The sequence below is a fragment of the Brachyhypopomus gauderio genome, unplaced genomic scaffold (genome assembly GCF_052324685.1).
Source record: "Brachyhypopomus gauderio isolate BG-103 unplaced genomic scaffold, BGAUD_0.2 sc76, whole genome shotgun sequence".
Classification (NCBI taxonomy): Eukaryota; Metazoa; Chordata; class Actinopteri; order Gymnotiformes; family Hypopomidae; genus Brachyhypopomus; species Brachyhypopomus gauderio.
In genome coordinates, this window is record NW_027506897.1 from 1,486,712 (window position 1) to 1,501,286 (window position 14,575).

Below are 14,575 nucleotides of genomic sequence, written 5' to 3' on the forward strand. Positions count from 1 at the left end.
TTCCTGGATTTCCGATGCATGACTAAAACATCCAAAGGTCGATCAGATAGTGTAAACCTGTTAACTTTATATCAGAGGTGTGTTTCTGGACCATGCACGCCTAATGGCCTTTTGACGGAGCGACGTGGATAGTGAAGGTGGAGATGGTGAGTTCTTCACGACCCAGGCGCGGTGATGGAGGCGGAGATGTTCAGAGTGGAGCTCCTGCCCCCTCCTGCCCTCCCCAACACACAATAGACCCCCGTGTCTTCTGGAGGTGGGAGAGATGTTACGTGTACAACTTTTAATTACACGTCTTCGGATTTCATAAACGAGGAGGAACGTGAGCAGAAGCGGGCCACAGGTGGTGCACAGGTCATCTGGACCATTAAACGAAAGAGCAGGGACGCGGAACCTCACTCGAGTTACTCGCCACGTCGAATAACTCAAATATCTGGCTAAGCGTTGCCACGCTAGCTGCCCGTGTAAGAGAACATCTCTCGACTAGCGGTCTGTCTGGATGTATTATGGTCTGATTTGATTGTTTGGTGGGTTTTATCGGTGTTGAACACCGAGAGTTGTTCGTCGCCGGCACCGAGTGGGTTTTATCGTTACTCAACTCCGTTATTCGTCACTAACTCGGTTAGCAGCTTCACCTGCGGCATCACGCGCAGCGACAACTCAAATAGTTGGCGAACTAACGCCGTAAATCCCAATAAATCAAATCTTTATCTGTGCTGTATGTCCGTGTAAGCGGCACATATTCACGTTTCACGGTGCATGAACCGCTCTTCCGTCGTTTCGTGTCGTTATAACGGGTTTTATACGTGACGGTAACGTCGACGGCGGCTGTTTTGCGGGTAGCTACGCCGGCTAACTCGGCTAGCTCGCGCACAGCTCGGCGCCGCGGAGGACCGACCGGTCCGGTAACCGCCAGTGTGGACGGGTGAGGTGACCCGTTTACCGGTTCGTTTGGGTTTGGGCGAAAAACCGGACTTGTATACGGGCGTTTCTGGTGTTGGTGACCGTGGTTGTAGTAGGGCAGGTGAGTGAACAGGTGTGCGGGGTCCGGGCAGCGTCTCCACGCGCTTCATCACCGTCCAGACGGAAGTGGACCGAGCGGAACCGAGACGAGCCGAGAACACGCGTGTGTGTGGTCTAATGGGGGTTACATGTGTCCTGAACCCACTTATACGTGTCCTGAACCCATTTAAATGTCTCCTGAACAGTTTTATTTTAGTCCTGAACAGTCTTGCACATAAGTGACATTTGGATTGCCACAAACTTTCAGTTCTGAACATCAGTTCTTAGTATAATATTTCTGAATGTTGTTGTTGTTGTGAATTGAAATATATCACGTAGCTATGTTTTAATTCCTCTAACTGTGTTTGGTACAGTTTAATATTTAATTTTCATTATGTTTTAACTGTGACACTCGAGTCATTTCTAGGTTCGGCAAAACAGTATTTGAATGTCAGATGTTTCCCAGCTCTGATGATGAAAATGTATAAAAATTATTTGATAATTATATTTGGGATAACAGTTTTTTTCTTTGCTCCCCTAAACTGTGATTTAAACTTCTTCCCTACTGACATGCGTTCTTTTGCCTTCTGTATAGGTTTGAATGAATCACTCTGGAGATTCTCAACAAGTCATCAGCCTGTGCTTCCTCCTCCCATTTCCTCTTTATTTGCTTTTCTGGAAAATATGACTTCAAATTTACCCCTATGGGGTCCTCTATGTATTTGTGCCAAGTGCAGCAAGATGAAAACTAAAATGTATTGAGCTGTTCTTTAATTGCTGACTAGTGTCTTAGACTAGTCACACTAGTGACTAGAGGTCAGGAGAGAGAGAGAGAGAGAGAGTGTGTGTGTGTGTGTGCGTGTGTGTGTGTTATGAAAGATCCCCGTGGGTCTTTTGAACACAGACAGGGAGGTAGAATTGGCAAGAGGTGCTACTGGGTCCCTTTGAGGAAAAAAGTAGATAGCTGTCTTTGGATAAGTCAAAACCCTGCACACCTACAGCCTTTATGCCAGCTGACATGGCACCCAAGAGTGCAGACCCGGGGGCCATGCGGGTGCTGCCCGTGGACCAAGTGCCCACCAAGGATCCAAACAGCAGCACCACTGGAGAGGGGGAGGTGGAGGTCTTGAACGAGGCGGCCAGCCAACGTTCAGAAGACCACACTCCGAGACGCTTGTGGATCATGCATGGAGCAGTCATGTTTGGCCGCGAGTTCCTCTACGCCATGGAAACGGCCCTGGTCACGCCCGTGCTACTGCAGATAGGTAGGTGACCGTTATTATCAAAACCAGGTAACTCACCAGGCCAGTTTATTGAACTTGTTGCATTTAAATGTGAATGTTCAGACTGGTCTAAAATGGCATTTTCATGGTTGTGCATCTCCTAAACAGAATGATGGAGACGTGACTACCAGTAAACACATAGATGAGCCATGTTACACTCGTAATAATGGTGAATGACACGGCCATTTTTAGTGATACTTGTGTTTAGCGCATGATAACACATGATAAGCAGAGTTTCAGCATTTCTATAACAGTGTCACCAGGCTTGGCTGGAAAGGACAGAATTGTTGTCCCTTAACTTTCAATGGCGAGAACACCTGTGACATACTTAATGAAGTTAGACCAATGTACACCATGTAGCATAGTGCTGTGTATAATTAATTTGACCCATATTACATCGTGCATGTATACGGTAACTGAATAAATACCATAGCAAGCAAAATTCAGGTTCATCTTGAGGTCAGTTATAAATAAGTGTCTTTGGGTTCCACAGAAGTAATTTACGATGAAACTGCTTTTCAGGGTAAACTGTTCCATTCATCTTCACAGTAGATGTAGGATGTGCACTGCTAGTCTAAAGGCTTGCAGCCTAAATCAGCCCAGCAGACAGCTGCTGCTGAAAGCAGGTTTTAAGCTTTCATAAAAGCAAAAGCTCCTGTCACTTGTGATTACATTTTTTGAAATACCTCCACAGAAGTTTGACCTTTTCTATGACTCTTTATTGCGGCAGTAAAGTGGAGCCCAGTGTGTTTCCAAGTCATTTGATGAGTAGTTGAAGCATTGGAAGCTGTTATATCAGTAGGATCTGATGGTGCATCCTGAGTGAGAGTTACAGTGCTGTGAAAGGCAGTACGCGTGGTGAAATATATCACAATACACTTCACTGGCCTTGGGTGACACTGCTTGCATACAGGTGAAGTCTACCGCTGGACTGATTAACCATGCTGTCACATGCTTTTATAGGCACGGGGCTAGTCAAAGAATGAACACACTCGCTTGGGGGTTTTATCATGAAAGCCTGAGCAACAGGACTGGCCATTTGAGAGTCTATAAAATGAAAAGTAGAGCAGCCACGTTTGCAAATGATCCGAATGTTTGTGTAGTTTCTGTTAATATGAATGTGGGGTTTTTTACCTTCAATAACTGGGATGTTATCTGCAGACCTGTATCAGAAATACATGCTGCAGAGGCAAATTTTGCACCCTGTCGTTTTCTGTCCAGGACTTCCAGAACAGTACTACAGTCTTACATGGTTCCTTAGTCCCATTCTGGGTTTAACCTTCACTCCTCTGATTGGCTCTGCCAGTGACCGCTGTAGCCTGGCGTGGGGCCGGAGGAGGCCCTTCATCCTGGGCCTTTGTCTGGGAGCGTTGGTGGGTGTGGCACTGTTTCTGAATGGATCTGTAGTAGGTGAGCTGTTGGTTTTTCTGTTTTCCCTTTACCTTGCTGTGGTGAAACGGTGGTGTTGTGTCCTGGTTTCCTTTATTTTGTTCTTTTCAAGGTCTGTTCCCTGTAGAGGACTGCTCAGGATAGGGTTGCAGTTTAAACAACTCTTCCTGTAAATGTTTAACTTTTTGGCTGCTTAAAGCACAGTTACTTGCCAAACCTATGCGTTGCCAAACTACTTCCTTTCTGCACATCGGGGAGTAGAAACAGGTGATGTCTGACTTTTTCTTTTGCAACGCTGCCGTTTTTGCCCTGACTCATTTGTCGCATGACTGCATTTGTGTGTCAGGTCTGGCTGCAGGGGATGTTCCTGGTTACCAACCCATTGGGATCGTTCTGACCGTGCTAGGTGTTGTGGTCCTGGACTTCTGTGCCGATGCTTCTGAAGGCCCCATCAGAGCCTACCTGCTGGACGTGGCGGACACAGAAGAGCAGGACATGGCCCTCAATATTCATGCCTTCTCAGCAGGTAACGACCCTGCAGCAGAGGGGTGCTTGCTCACTAATGTGTAATCCTTAACCAACTCGGGGTGTGTTGTGATTATTTTAGGGTTTCTGCTTTAAGGGTTTTTCTTTTCTTCTTTGAATCCATCTATTTTCAAGCTTCATATCGGTGACCCATGGCTATGATTGTTGCTATAATTAAATTTAGCACATTAGCTCATATATTAAGCATGAACTATTTTTAGGAAATAGGAAAGTACTAAAAAAATAGTTTTATTATTATTATTACAGTGGAACCCCGGAAGTCGGCGGTAATCTGTTCCGGAACTCGCGTCGACAACCGATGCGGTCGAGTTCCGAATCGAATTTCCCCATAAGAAATAACTGAAAACGATTAATTGGTTCTCAACCATCAATTTTTTAACCATAAATTTCCCTACAAAATTATCAACAATTATACTCTTGGGTAAGTAATACTGTATAAAGCTAATGTTTTAACAAAATAATCTAACATAGCCAATAAATTCCAATGCTAAGTCCGTTACACGAATGCTTTTTTCGTACTTCTCTGTGATCGCCTTTTTGAACTCTTCTGCTTTTCTGCTATGTCTATCTTGGGACCGATGTTTTTTGTCTAAAACAGTACAAAAAACAACAAAAAAACACCAAAGGTTTGGAGCACAGCCTCAAAATGGTTTAAAACCTATTGAACAACGCCAACTAGTAACATGTGACCGAAGCACAAACTGTATTTTGTTTACAAATGTCACGCGAGTTGGTCTGATTCCGAAGCTTTGTACGAGCTCCAAGACAAAATTTTCTCGAAATTCTGCATCATAGTCCGAATGTCGAGTACCGAGGCGGTTGACTTCCGGGGTTCTACTGTATTATTATACATTCTAAAATGTTACACCCTTCAATATCTTTAATATAGAAACAAAAGCCAAGAGATCAAACAGGCGTAACTAACAACCTGACCTGCTGCACTTTGGAATTGTATTTACAGGGCTGGGCGGAGCTGTGGGCTACATGGTTGGAGGTCTAGACTGGACAAACACCTTCTTAGGTCATGCCTTCAAGGCTCAAGAGCAGGTTCTCTTCTTCTTTGCAGCTATCGTCTTTGTAATTTCCGTAACACTTCACCTCTTTAGCATTAAGGAGCATCCATACAACACCAACCGGCAGGAGGAGGCGTCTGGAGCCGAGGATGCCGACAGCACATTGTCCGTTCATCTTAACGGAAACTCTCCTGGTACTCACTTGATACCTCAACTGGACCTTATTGGTGAAGAGGGACCTTTTGAAACGTACGAGGACAATCAGTCTGAAGGTGAAGTGCAGTTGGACTTCCTAAACGTGCGGAGTAAAAGTGACTCCGTCCTTGCTGTAGCGGACACGACTATCGAAATTGATCCGGATCTTCTCAGCGACGTAGACCCGACTTTAAACGGCTGGCAGGCAGCCGAAATGCCGTTTGAACCCTGCCATAATGGTGGCTGTCCGACCAGCCAGTGCTCACCCCACCACCAGGTGGGTCCTGGCAGGGAGGAAGGCCCCTTTTCATCCACCAAAGCTATAAACGGCGAGCACGCTGCAGCCGTTAGCCAACACGGCCGCGGAACCGTGCGTCCGCCCATCGCTGGCGTGGCTCTGCGCTGCCGACACCCCCCCTTCTACAGACAGCCCTCCTTTACCTTTTCCTACCACGGACACGTGGGCTTCCAGATGGCCCGCCGCCACGCCGGCACCAGTCCTCCAATCAAGTCGTCCCGGAGCCTGAACGACCTCGACGCTCTGACCAGGCGTCACGAGCGACCGCTGCGGTGGCGTGGGCGAGCGTCGCCCGGGCCCGACCAGGACGAGGACGGGAGCGAGGACGCGGAGGCCGGCACCACGGTGAAGCTTCTCTGGCTGTCCATGCTGAAGATGCCCCCACAACTCTGGAGACTTTGCTTGTGCCATCTCCTCACCTGGTTCTCCATCATCTCCCAGGCCGTGTTCTACACCGACTTCATCGGGCAGGCCATCTACGAAGGGGACCCGACGGTGAGAGGAAGTCCTCGCATGGCCCTTTTGTTCGCTAACTGGTCGGGAACAGCGACGACTCGGGGCGACAGAAATGACAGGCGTGTCTTTATTTCCCCCTCACGCAGGCTCCTGTGAACTCCACCGCTCTTCTGAAGTACCATACGGGAGTGCAGATGGGTTGCTGGGGGCTAGTGGGCTACGCTGCTACTGCTGCCATCTGCTCAGGTGTGTGTTACATTTGTTGTTTTTACAGCAGGGAGAGAGCGGCGAGGAAGACCATGTGGTGAATCTTCCTCCAGCTCGATAGCAGAGTTTGGCATACGAGGAACATTCTAGGACAGTGCATAAAACAGCCTATCCAAAGAATGCATGTTTTGTAAGCAACATTGAATTAATTATTTACAGTTTGTCCATTTCCTTCTGGTATGCCTTGCTTATTTGCATGCTTTCATATCTGCGTTAGGTCAGATGTGTCTGTTCTTTCTGTTGTACAACAAGCTAAAAGGATAACACATTTTAAACCATTTGATTTCCTAATTAGAATATTTGATTGTCATAAGGTTTTTTAATCACTCTCAATGCAATGTAAAATCACCTTATTCTAGGGCATTATAAGTAATTACACTTGATCGTGGAGTTTGTCGTGTTTACCTGTGCAGCTTTCTCTTGGGTTCTAGAGACTCGCAATTATGATTTTCAGCTGTGAATTTGTCCTCATTTTGTCCTACAATTAAGGAAGATATTTGTTTAATGATCACTTCAACACCAGCTGCTCAGACATTTTAAAATCATGGGACTAAGTACAAGTACACTGGTATCTTCTGTTTTGGCATCATGAGTGTTTCTTTCACTCTTTTGCTTCAGAAGTCAGTGAGTAAATTGCTGAAGGACAGAGATGGAAAAAATGATCAATTCTATTGGCTCTCGTTTTGGCTCTCTGTGTAGTTTGAATGTCCTTGTACGTAGTTATATGAGCCACCTGCTGCTTCCTTTTTAGTTTATCCAGAGCCGGAGTGGCTAATCGGGAGATTCGGGAGGATTCCCGATGGGCCGGCTCATGTCAATCTCTAGTTTGGGCCGATTGGGAGGGGAAAATAATTTTGGGCCGGATTTGGGCATGAAACTCCCGGGCTGAAAAAGTGTCCCACTCCGGCCCTGAGTTTATCCACTAGATATAATACATGCTGTATGGCCGATCACAGCTGCACCTGTCTGGCTGCCTCTTTAATAAAGTAGGAGCAAAGCGCTGTGTGCTCGAGAATCGGCCGTGCGAGCGGGACCCTCGTGGAGAATGCTGGAGTGGCACTGGTGCAGTGTGGGAAGTTCTGTGTTCTGCCACTAGTTAAGGTGGTGAACTTTCAAGTCGCGTGACGTTCAGTGAGGAAACTCTTGAGAGAGCTGCAGTGGATCTTCTGATGAAGAGCCAAGACGTCTCACTCTGGTGTGGGGCAGTGGTGTCCAGCAGAGAGCCCAGTTTCAACATTGGGAGGAAATGTATGAACTGAGGTGGCCTATGCTTCCCGTGACGGCTTCCTGTGCCTGCAGCGAGCTTCAGCACTGATGTACTGTTCAGCCTTGGGGTGGGTGAGCATCGTCTGTCAGATGGACCTACACGATCTGCAGGGTAATCAGCTCTCCATGGCTGGTGAGCTAAAGCATGAGGAGGATGAGAATTGAGGCACAGAAGTTGGAAGCTAAAGGCGTGCTCCTCTCCGCACTAAAACGTTGAGCAGGTCTGTCACACAATCTCCCTGTGTTGGCACTCTGCCGCACGAAGACTGTAATAGTTATTTGGGTAAGCTCTGCGTGGCGGGTATGATTGGCTACTCGAGGCTATTCAAGCCATATTTGAATGACCTCAAGTGCAACTCTTGGGTTTCTCAATGAATCAAAAGGGCTTTCTAGCTCCCTAATGAAAACTTTTCTGGATTGGACACGTTGTCTCGTATGTGAGTCTGCAGCACATCCACGGACTCCCAAATCTGTTGAAATGGAGCAAGCCTGTATTTCACTGCCTCATGCAAAAAAGACTGAACCAGTCTGTGTTTTGGTCATATATAAACTGCTGGAATTAATAGCATCAACAGCAGTTGTACCACACAATCTGCTTTTATTGTGTGTGTTTTAGCGCGTATAAACGTATTGTATCGCCTCTAGAGGAGAGAGGAGGGCAGTTGTGTCTGTGCTGGTTGTGTGGAGGGAGCGCTGTGTACTTTATCACGTTGTGCGTATCCTGTATCCCTGCTCAGTGTCGTACCTGGACACGTGGGTCTCCTGCTCAGAGTGTCGTACCTGGACACGTGGGTCTCCTGCTCAGTGTCGTACCTGGACACGTGGGTCTCCTGCTCAGTGTCGTACCTGGACACGTGGGTCTCCTGCTCAGTGTCGTACCTGGACACGTGGGTCTCCTGCTCAGAGTGTCGTACCTGGACACGTGGGTCTCCTGCTCAGTGTCGTACCTGGACACATGGGTCTCCTGCTCAGTGTCGTACCTGGACACGTGGGTCTCCTGCTCAGAGTGTCGTACATTAGCTCCATGTTCTAGGCACCGAATTGTGGTGTCATATGAAACTGTGGTGTCATAAGTGAACAGTTAATTTAAGTGCAGTTAAGTGCACAGTCTCTCTCTCTCTCTCTCTCTCTCTCTCTCTCTCTCTCTCTACACTCTCTCTCTCTACACTCTCTCTCTCTACACTCTCTCTCTACACTCTCTACACTCTCTTTCTACACTCTCTACGCTCTCTTTCTACACTCTCTTAGGCTTGTCCCGATCCGATTAGGATCGGATCGGCCACCGATATTTGCAAAAAATGCTTATCGGATCGGCAGGCACGAGAAAATGCTGATCCAGACTCCCAATCTAGTTTTTTTTTTTTTTTTTTTTTTTTTTTTTTTTTTTTTTTTTGAAAGTCTGATCCAGGTTTTCCAGCACACCTATTTAGATAATCCATTCCAGTTTTTGCTGTGTTTTCGTCAGCAAGAGTAAAATCCGGTCCGCATTTTCCAGCACACCTTCAGCACACAAGCATATAGCATCTCCCCAATTTAGCTCAGTGGCATCTCCTAATCATTAAGACGGCCCTGTAAGTTATCTGAAAAAATGTCAGTTGTGTGGGATTATTTTACCTTAAAGGATGACAAAGACGAAGAGGTAGAGTGCAACATATGCTGCAGTAAAGTCAAGCAATGTGGTAAAGCTGTAAGAACTTTTAATACAACCAATCTAATCATCAAGCATTTAGCGAAATACCACCATAAACAACATGGAGTTTCTAAAGAAAACCTTACCAACCATTGTGTATTATTCAAACACACCTAATTCAGCAGGCTACTTATCAAGACTAAAACGCTTTTCAACATGAGTTTGACAACAAAGTAAGTTGGCTAAATAACTTTAAACTGTAATACATGCTCGGATAGGCCGGTATTGGTATCAGCTAATATCGGTATCGGATCGGAAGTTCAAAAAGCTGGATGGGGACATCCCTACTCTCTCTATACTCTCCAGGGGTGTTCCCCAGGTGCAATAATGGAGGCTTCTCCTGGATATGGTTACTCTCATCTGGGAGTGGTATAGCAGAGGTAGATGTGTTCACCTCTGGAGGAAGCACACACTACCCTGTGTTTTCCCCTCTCACACCACAGCCCTGAGGGTCCGCGTCAGGACACACCCCCTTGGGCGATGGCTCTCCTATCTGCGTTTGCCCAGTAGAGCTGATTTAACAGACTCACTCTAGAGAAGGTCTAGCTCCGACACTCCTGGCTCCTCACTGGCAGTCAACCATGATGGGCAGAAATAATCTGCCTCCTTGTTAGGGGCCCTTGGGATCTTCCTCCTCACAGGGGTCCTCACGCACAGGAAGTGGAACATCATTCATAAGAGCTGTGGTGTTCGTGCGTATCCATGACAACATGCGTATCTATCGGCCACTGCTTTCCCTCTGGTGTTATTTCTACATTCGTAATGCGTGAGCCACTTCTACTTGGGGCTTACGTACATATAATTGGGATGTGTTTGGACATTGGTGTCAGGATAAAAATATAGTGGAGATTTTAACATTCCTTCTGGATTTATTGGAGCAAAGTCACTTATTTTCAGTGATAAAGGTGTTTTTGGCATCTGTGTCTGCTTGTCGTGGGTTTTTGGGGCGTATTTAGGGGCACATCCTCTGTTATCATCAGGGGTGTCTCGTAATTGAGGCCTGTTTCTAAGCCTGCTGTCCTGTCTTGGGACTGGCCTGTTTTGGTTGGGTTTTGGATGATTATGTGCTAGTGCAAGTAGAGCACGTTTGGCCATAACAGCATATCACTTAAATATACTCTACACGTGTTCTCTTGTGTGTATACTCTACACGTGTTCTCTTGTGTGTATACTCTACACGTGTTCTCTCATTCACTGATGGCCAAGGTACGTCATCAGGAATCAGCATTAAGCAAAACGGAGTGATTGTTTTGTATTTTACCACATTAGGGATTAGAGACTTGTCAGTAAAACCTTTCAGTTCAAGACAGCTGACCTAGCACCGTTCTCCTTCACCACAGGTTCTGACACTATAAACACACCTGCAGACTCCTCACGGACACCTGATGAGTGAGCACCACACACTGTGCATGAAGCTCGGAGTCTGAGCAGGTTGAACTTGTAGGTTAGCATGTGTGCTCTTATTTACCTGACGTCAGCTCATCTAGCTGTGTCTAATGCACATCACATGACGTTAAAACTTAATACAGCTGGATTTTCAAGGGTTGTAACCCCAGACTACAAACCGTTTCAAGCAGTTTGGCCTGTTTAAGTGGTTCATTTAGCTGCCACGCTTTCCAGGTACCTCCTTTATCCAGACGTTCAGTAATGAACGTGAGTGTTTGCCTTTGAATAACACTGTAAAGAGTCAGAAGACGTCAAAGCTTCTGTCGACACTGTGGCAAAAGGTGGACACTCGCACTCTAATGCCAATGAAGCAGGAGAGATAGACCACACTCATAAAGACACAGAGGGTAACACACTAATGCTAATGAACCAGGAGAGATAGACCACACTCATAAAGACAGAGAGGGTAACATGAACCACAGTCATAAAGACACAGAGGGTAACACACTAATGATAATGAACCAGGAGAGATGGACCACACTCATAAACACTCACATACAAATCAACTCTTTGTTTATTTATTTTTTTACATTAAATATTCATTTTTAAATAGTTTCCAGGCTGTTTGGAGGTGCACAGCATTCTGGGAGTCCCCATGTCCTCTGTCCCCTTTGTCACCACCACTACAGATCACCTGCTGTTAATGATGAGTGTGGGGGAGACGCAGTCTGTGGGTTCATAACCAGGATGGTGTGATGTGAATGTGTTGTGTCCCAGAAATGTTTTTCTGTTCCAGTGTTATTACTGCCCGTTTTAATAGTGAAGTTTTATTTCAAAAGTGTTTTCTATTGTCCACGGTAACAAGGGAGGAGAACATCGGCTTGTGTGTGTTTGAGGAGAACCGTTTTTTTGCTTCATGCTCTTGGATCATCTGTGGTCACTGTGGCCACCTCGTTTATAGAGTGCAGAATTCCTACCATTGCTGCTTATTGGAGGTGTGAATGAAGGTGTGGTCAGCCAGCCAGGTGGGGGCGCGGTGGGCCAGGTAGGTGGGGGCGTGGTGGGGCCGGGTAGGTGGGAGCGCGGTGTCTCCATCCTCCTCTTGAGCTAGCGGTGTGGTTGTATAAACTCTGGTACATGCCGGGTTCACATGCAGCGTTACCCCATAGCTATATGCAAGTTTAATAATCTAATTATGGAAACCATTAATTGCTTTTGAGTTTAAAAATTCACACTTGCAGCTCAAACTGACGCGTTTTCCCATCTTCTCTTTTAAAGCTGTGCTTCAGAAGTACCTTGAACACTACGACCTGAGCGTTAGAGTCATCTACATGCTGGGGACTCTCAGCTTTGCCCTGGGCACAGCCTTCATGGCCATCATCCCCAATGTCTATGTTGCCATGGTAATGATAAGCACCATGGGAATCGTCTCCTTAAGTATATCCTACTGTCCGTACGCCCTGCTGGGACAGTACCACGAAATCAAAGAGGTATGTCCCTCCATGATGGGAATATTCCGAATTTTGTCTTGTTATGGAAGTGTTTATAATTCAACAGGGCTGTTTATCTTCAGCAGCCGATTGGTTAACTGTGGGGTTGTAACGCTCTAGGGGTCAGGGAGCCATGAGGCGGACACACACAGAAGAACGAGTTTTATTGAAGGGTATTCCATACTCTGGGTCGTAGAGGCAGCCACTGGTCAAGTCCGAAAGTCCGAGACATTAACAACACCGATACGTAAAGACATACTGAAATACAAAAGCACAAACCATAACGAGACACAGAATAGAAAGTGAACACACTAGCAAATGGCGCTGTATGAAGAAAACCTTCAACATACAACATTCAACAGTGAACGGCAACGCAAAAGACCAAACAAGGATTAAGTGGACGTCCAAACGAGCAACACAATGATTCCAATAACGAGAGAGCCGGCTTATGAATCACGAGGAGGGGCTACGAACGTACATGGTTAATGAAACATTCATGATTGACAGCTGGGGGAGGGGCTAACCATGACTGGAGTATTTCTCATAATTTGCTGTACGTTGAAAAATGATAAATCTGCTGCCGTCTTCTGTTGCAGTACGTTCGTCACAGTCCTGGAAACACTCGCAGGGGCTTCGGGATCGACTGCGCCATCCTGTCGTGTCAAGTTTACATCTCCCAGATCTTGGTGGCGTCGGCCCTCGGGGCCGTGGTGGATGCCATGGGCACGGTGAGGGTGGTCCCAGTGGTGTCCTCGGTGGGCTCCTGCCTCGGATTCCTGACCGCCGCCCTCGTCGTCATCTATCCCGTCACCCCTGAGGATGAGGATGAGGAAGACGACCAAGAAACTCCGAGTGCAGTGCAGTGAAATGCAAAATACAAAAGCTGAGAAGCTGAATCGGCACGTTTATTGGCTAAACCCCTAAATGTCACTTTTAAATGATGAAGACTTGGAAAATGAAGTGTACTGCAAAGTAAAACTCCTAATTGCACCACTAGTACGAAACCCTGAGAGATGAGATGGGAGAACTTCATGGAGATACGTGTAACCCTCGCAATCATGACTCTGAACTTTACTAACAAACACATTCCTTTGGTACACACAGTGTGTGCATGGTTTTCTTTTTCTAAAGAAACAACGTAAACCTTACGTTACGGGCTATTTGTTCCTTTTGGCATTGTTCCACAAAGTATTTATTTTGAATGCTGTAAAATATTTTGGTTTTCCACAGGATTACAGTATTTTTGGTTCAGGCTGGTTTTGAAGCCTTGTGCGGTTTACAGGTTTTAAAATGCTGCAGTTCCGTTTCCTAATGCTGTGATGACATTAAAACTGGACACGATTTCTTAGATTCATTGCAACATGCAAAAAAGAAAAGAAAAATAAATCCCACTTTTTCTACTTTACTGTTTGACTTTGCACGTTCACATGTTGTTTGTGGTATGCTGGACTGCTATTGGTTCTGGACGCAGGAGCGCTCAGGACACTGGAGGTACCGCGGGACACTGCTAACTTCTCTAAAGACTACACACAAAAGGGCCAAAACAACACTCAGCTGGTCGAGAGACCTGTCTCTTCCCCAGCACGCATTCCATAGTTGTCAAGATCATTGGGGTGCTGTTTGTACGCAGGTGGACAGAGTAAATAATAGAGTTATTTTGCAAATTTGGTTTTTAAAAAAAGTAATGACTCGTTAAGACGTTATATCACAGGAAATATTTAAGGATTTTCTGTTACTCTGTTTTCGACCCATGTCCTGTGTTTATCGTGAGCACTTTAGCCATAGCTGGACTTCACAAGGAAGGCTGTTTCGGCTCCAGGTTCGTGGTAGCTTTATGCAGGTCATGTTTTTATAGCAGCTGACGCAAGACCAGCTTTCTTTGTACCTTCTGTAGTGGGTAAAGGTGTTTTGGTGGAGCCAGCTGTTCTTGGATCAGTCTCTTAAGGAGCAGTCCCAGCAGGGCTGTGTACATGTGATGCTGCACGTTGATGACCTCCGTCCTGAAGCAGTTCCAGTCGGCCCTGTGTCACATATCAGACATTGAAGTTTTGCTGGTGTATTGTTATTATTTTTTTATTTTTGGTCACTTAATTTTCTTTTTCATTTTGATGTATTTGTCATTATTTTAATGACTACTCAGTTCAGTCATTCCTGGGAATATGATTTACCCAGCGGAGCAGGTGACCAGCGACTTTGAGACTCAGCACATTATTGTGTTATTTCCGGGAACGTGTGGTGCTGTGACTGTTTGGTCTGGTTTACCTACAAAATGTTCTCTTGATTATTTGTACAAT

General features: G+C 46.1%; 1 protein-coding gene across 5 annotated transcripts; it reads left to right on the plus strand.

Annotated features, from left to right (window-relative positions):
- The first annotated feature begins 54 nt into the window (after window positions 1–54).
- Window positions 55–13,681, plus strand: slc45a4b (solute carrier family 45 member 4b). Of its 5 annotated transcripts, none has more exons than XM_076990613.1 (8): window positions 55–146; window positions 1,598–2,267; window positions 3,507–3,695; window positions 4,021–4,200; window positions 5,182–6,221; window positions 6,329–6,428; window positions 12,070–12,281; window positions 12,878–13,681. In XM_076990613.1, exons 2-8 carry the CDS (start codon window positions 2,009–2,011, stop codon window positions 13,145–13,147), a joined length of 2,250 nt encoding a protein of 749 aa, XP_076846728.1. In that variant the 5' UTR covers window positions 55–146; window positions 1,598–2,008; the 3' UTR covers window positions 13,148–13,681. The 5 variants fall into 5 exon arrangements, with proteins under 5 accessions (XP_076846728.1, XP_076846726.1, XP_076846727.1 ...); XM_076990611.1 differs by lacking the exon at window positions 55–146 and adding an exon at window positions 211–527; XM_076990612.1 differs by lacking the exon at window positions 55–146 and adding an exon at window positions 211–489.
- The last annotated feature ends 894 nt before the right edge of the window (window positions 13,682–14,575 follow it).

Excerpts from the sequence above, each read along its gene's own strand:
- slc45a4b (XM_076990613.1), top strand. The coding sequence starts at position 2,009 with ATGCCAGCTGACATGGCACCCAAGAGTGCAGACCCGGGGGCCATGCGG. Across the intron at positions 6,222-6,328 it reads TCTACGAAGGGGACCCGACG|GCTCCTGTGAACTCCACCGC; the intron begins GTGAGAGGAAGT and ends CCCCTCACGCAG. Across the intron at positions 12,282-12,877 it reads AGTACCACGAAATCAAAGAG|TACGTTCGTCACAGTCCTGG; the intron begins GTATGTCCCTCC and ends CTTCTGTTGCAG.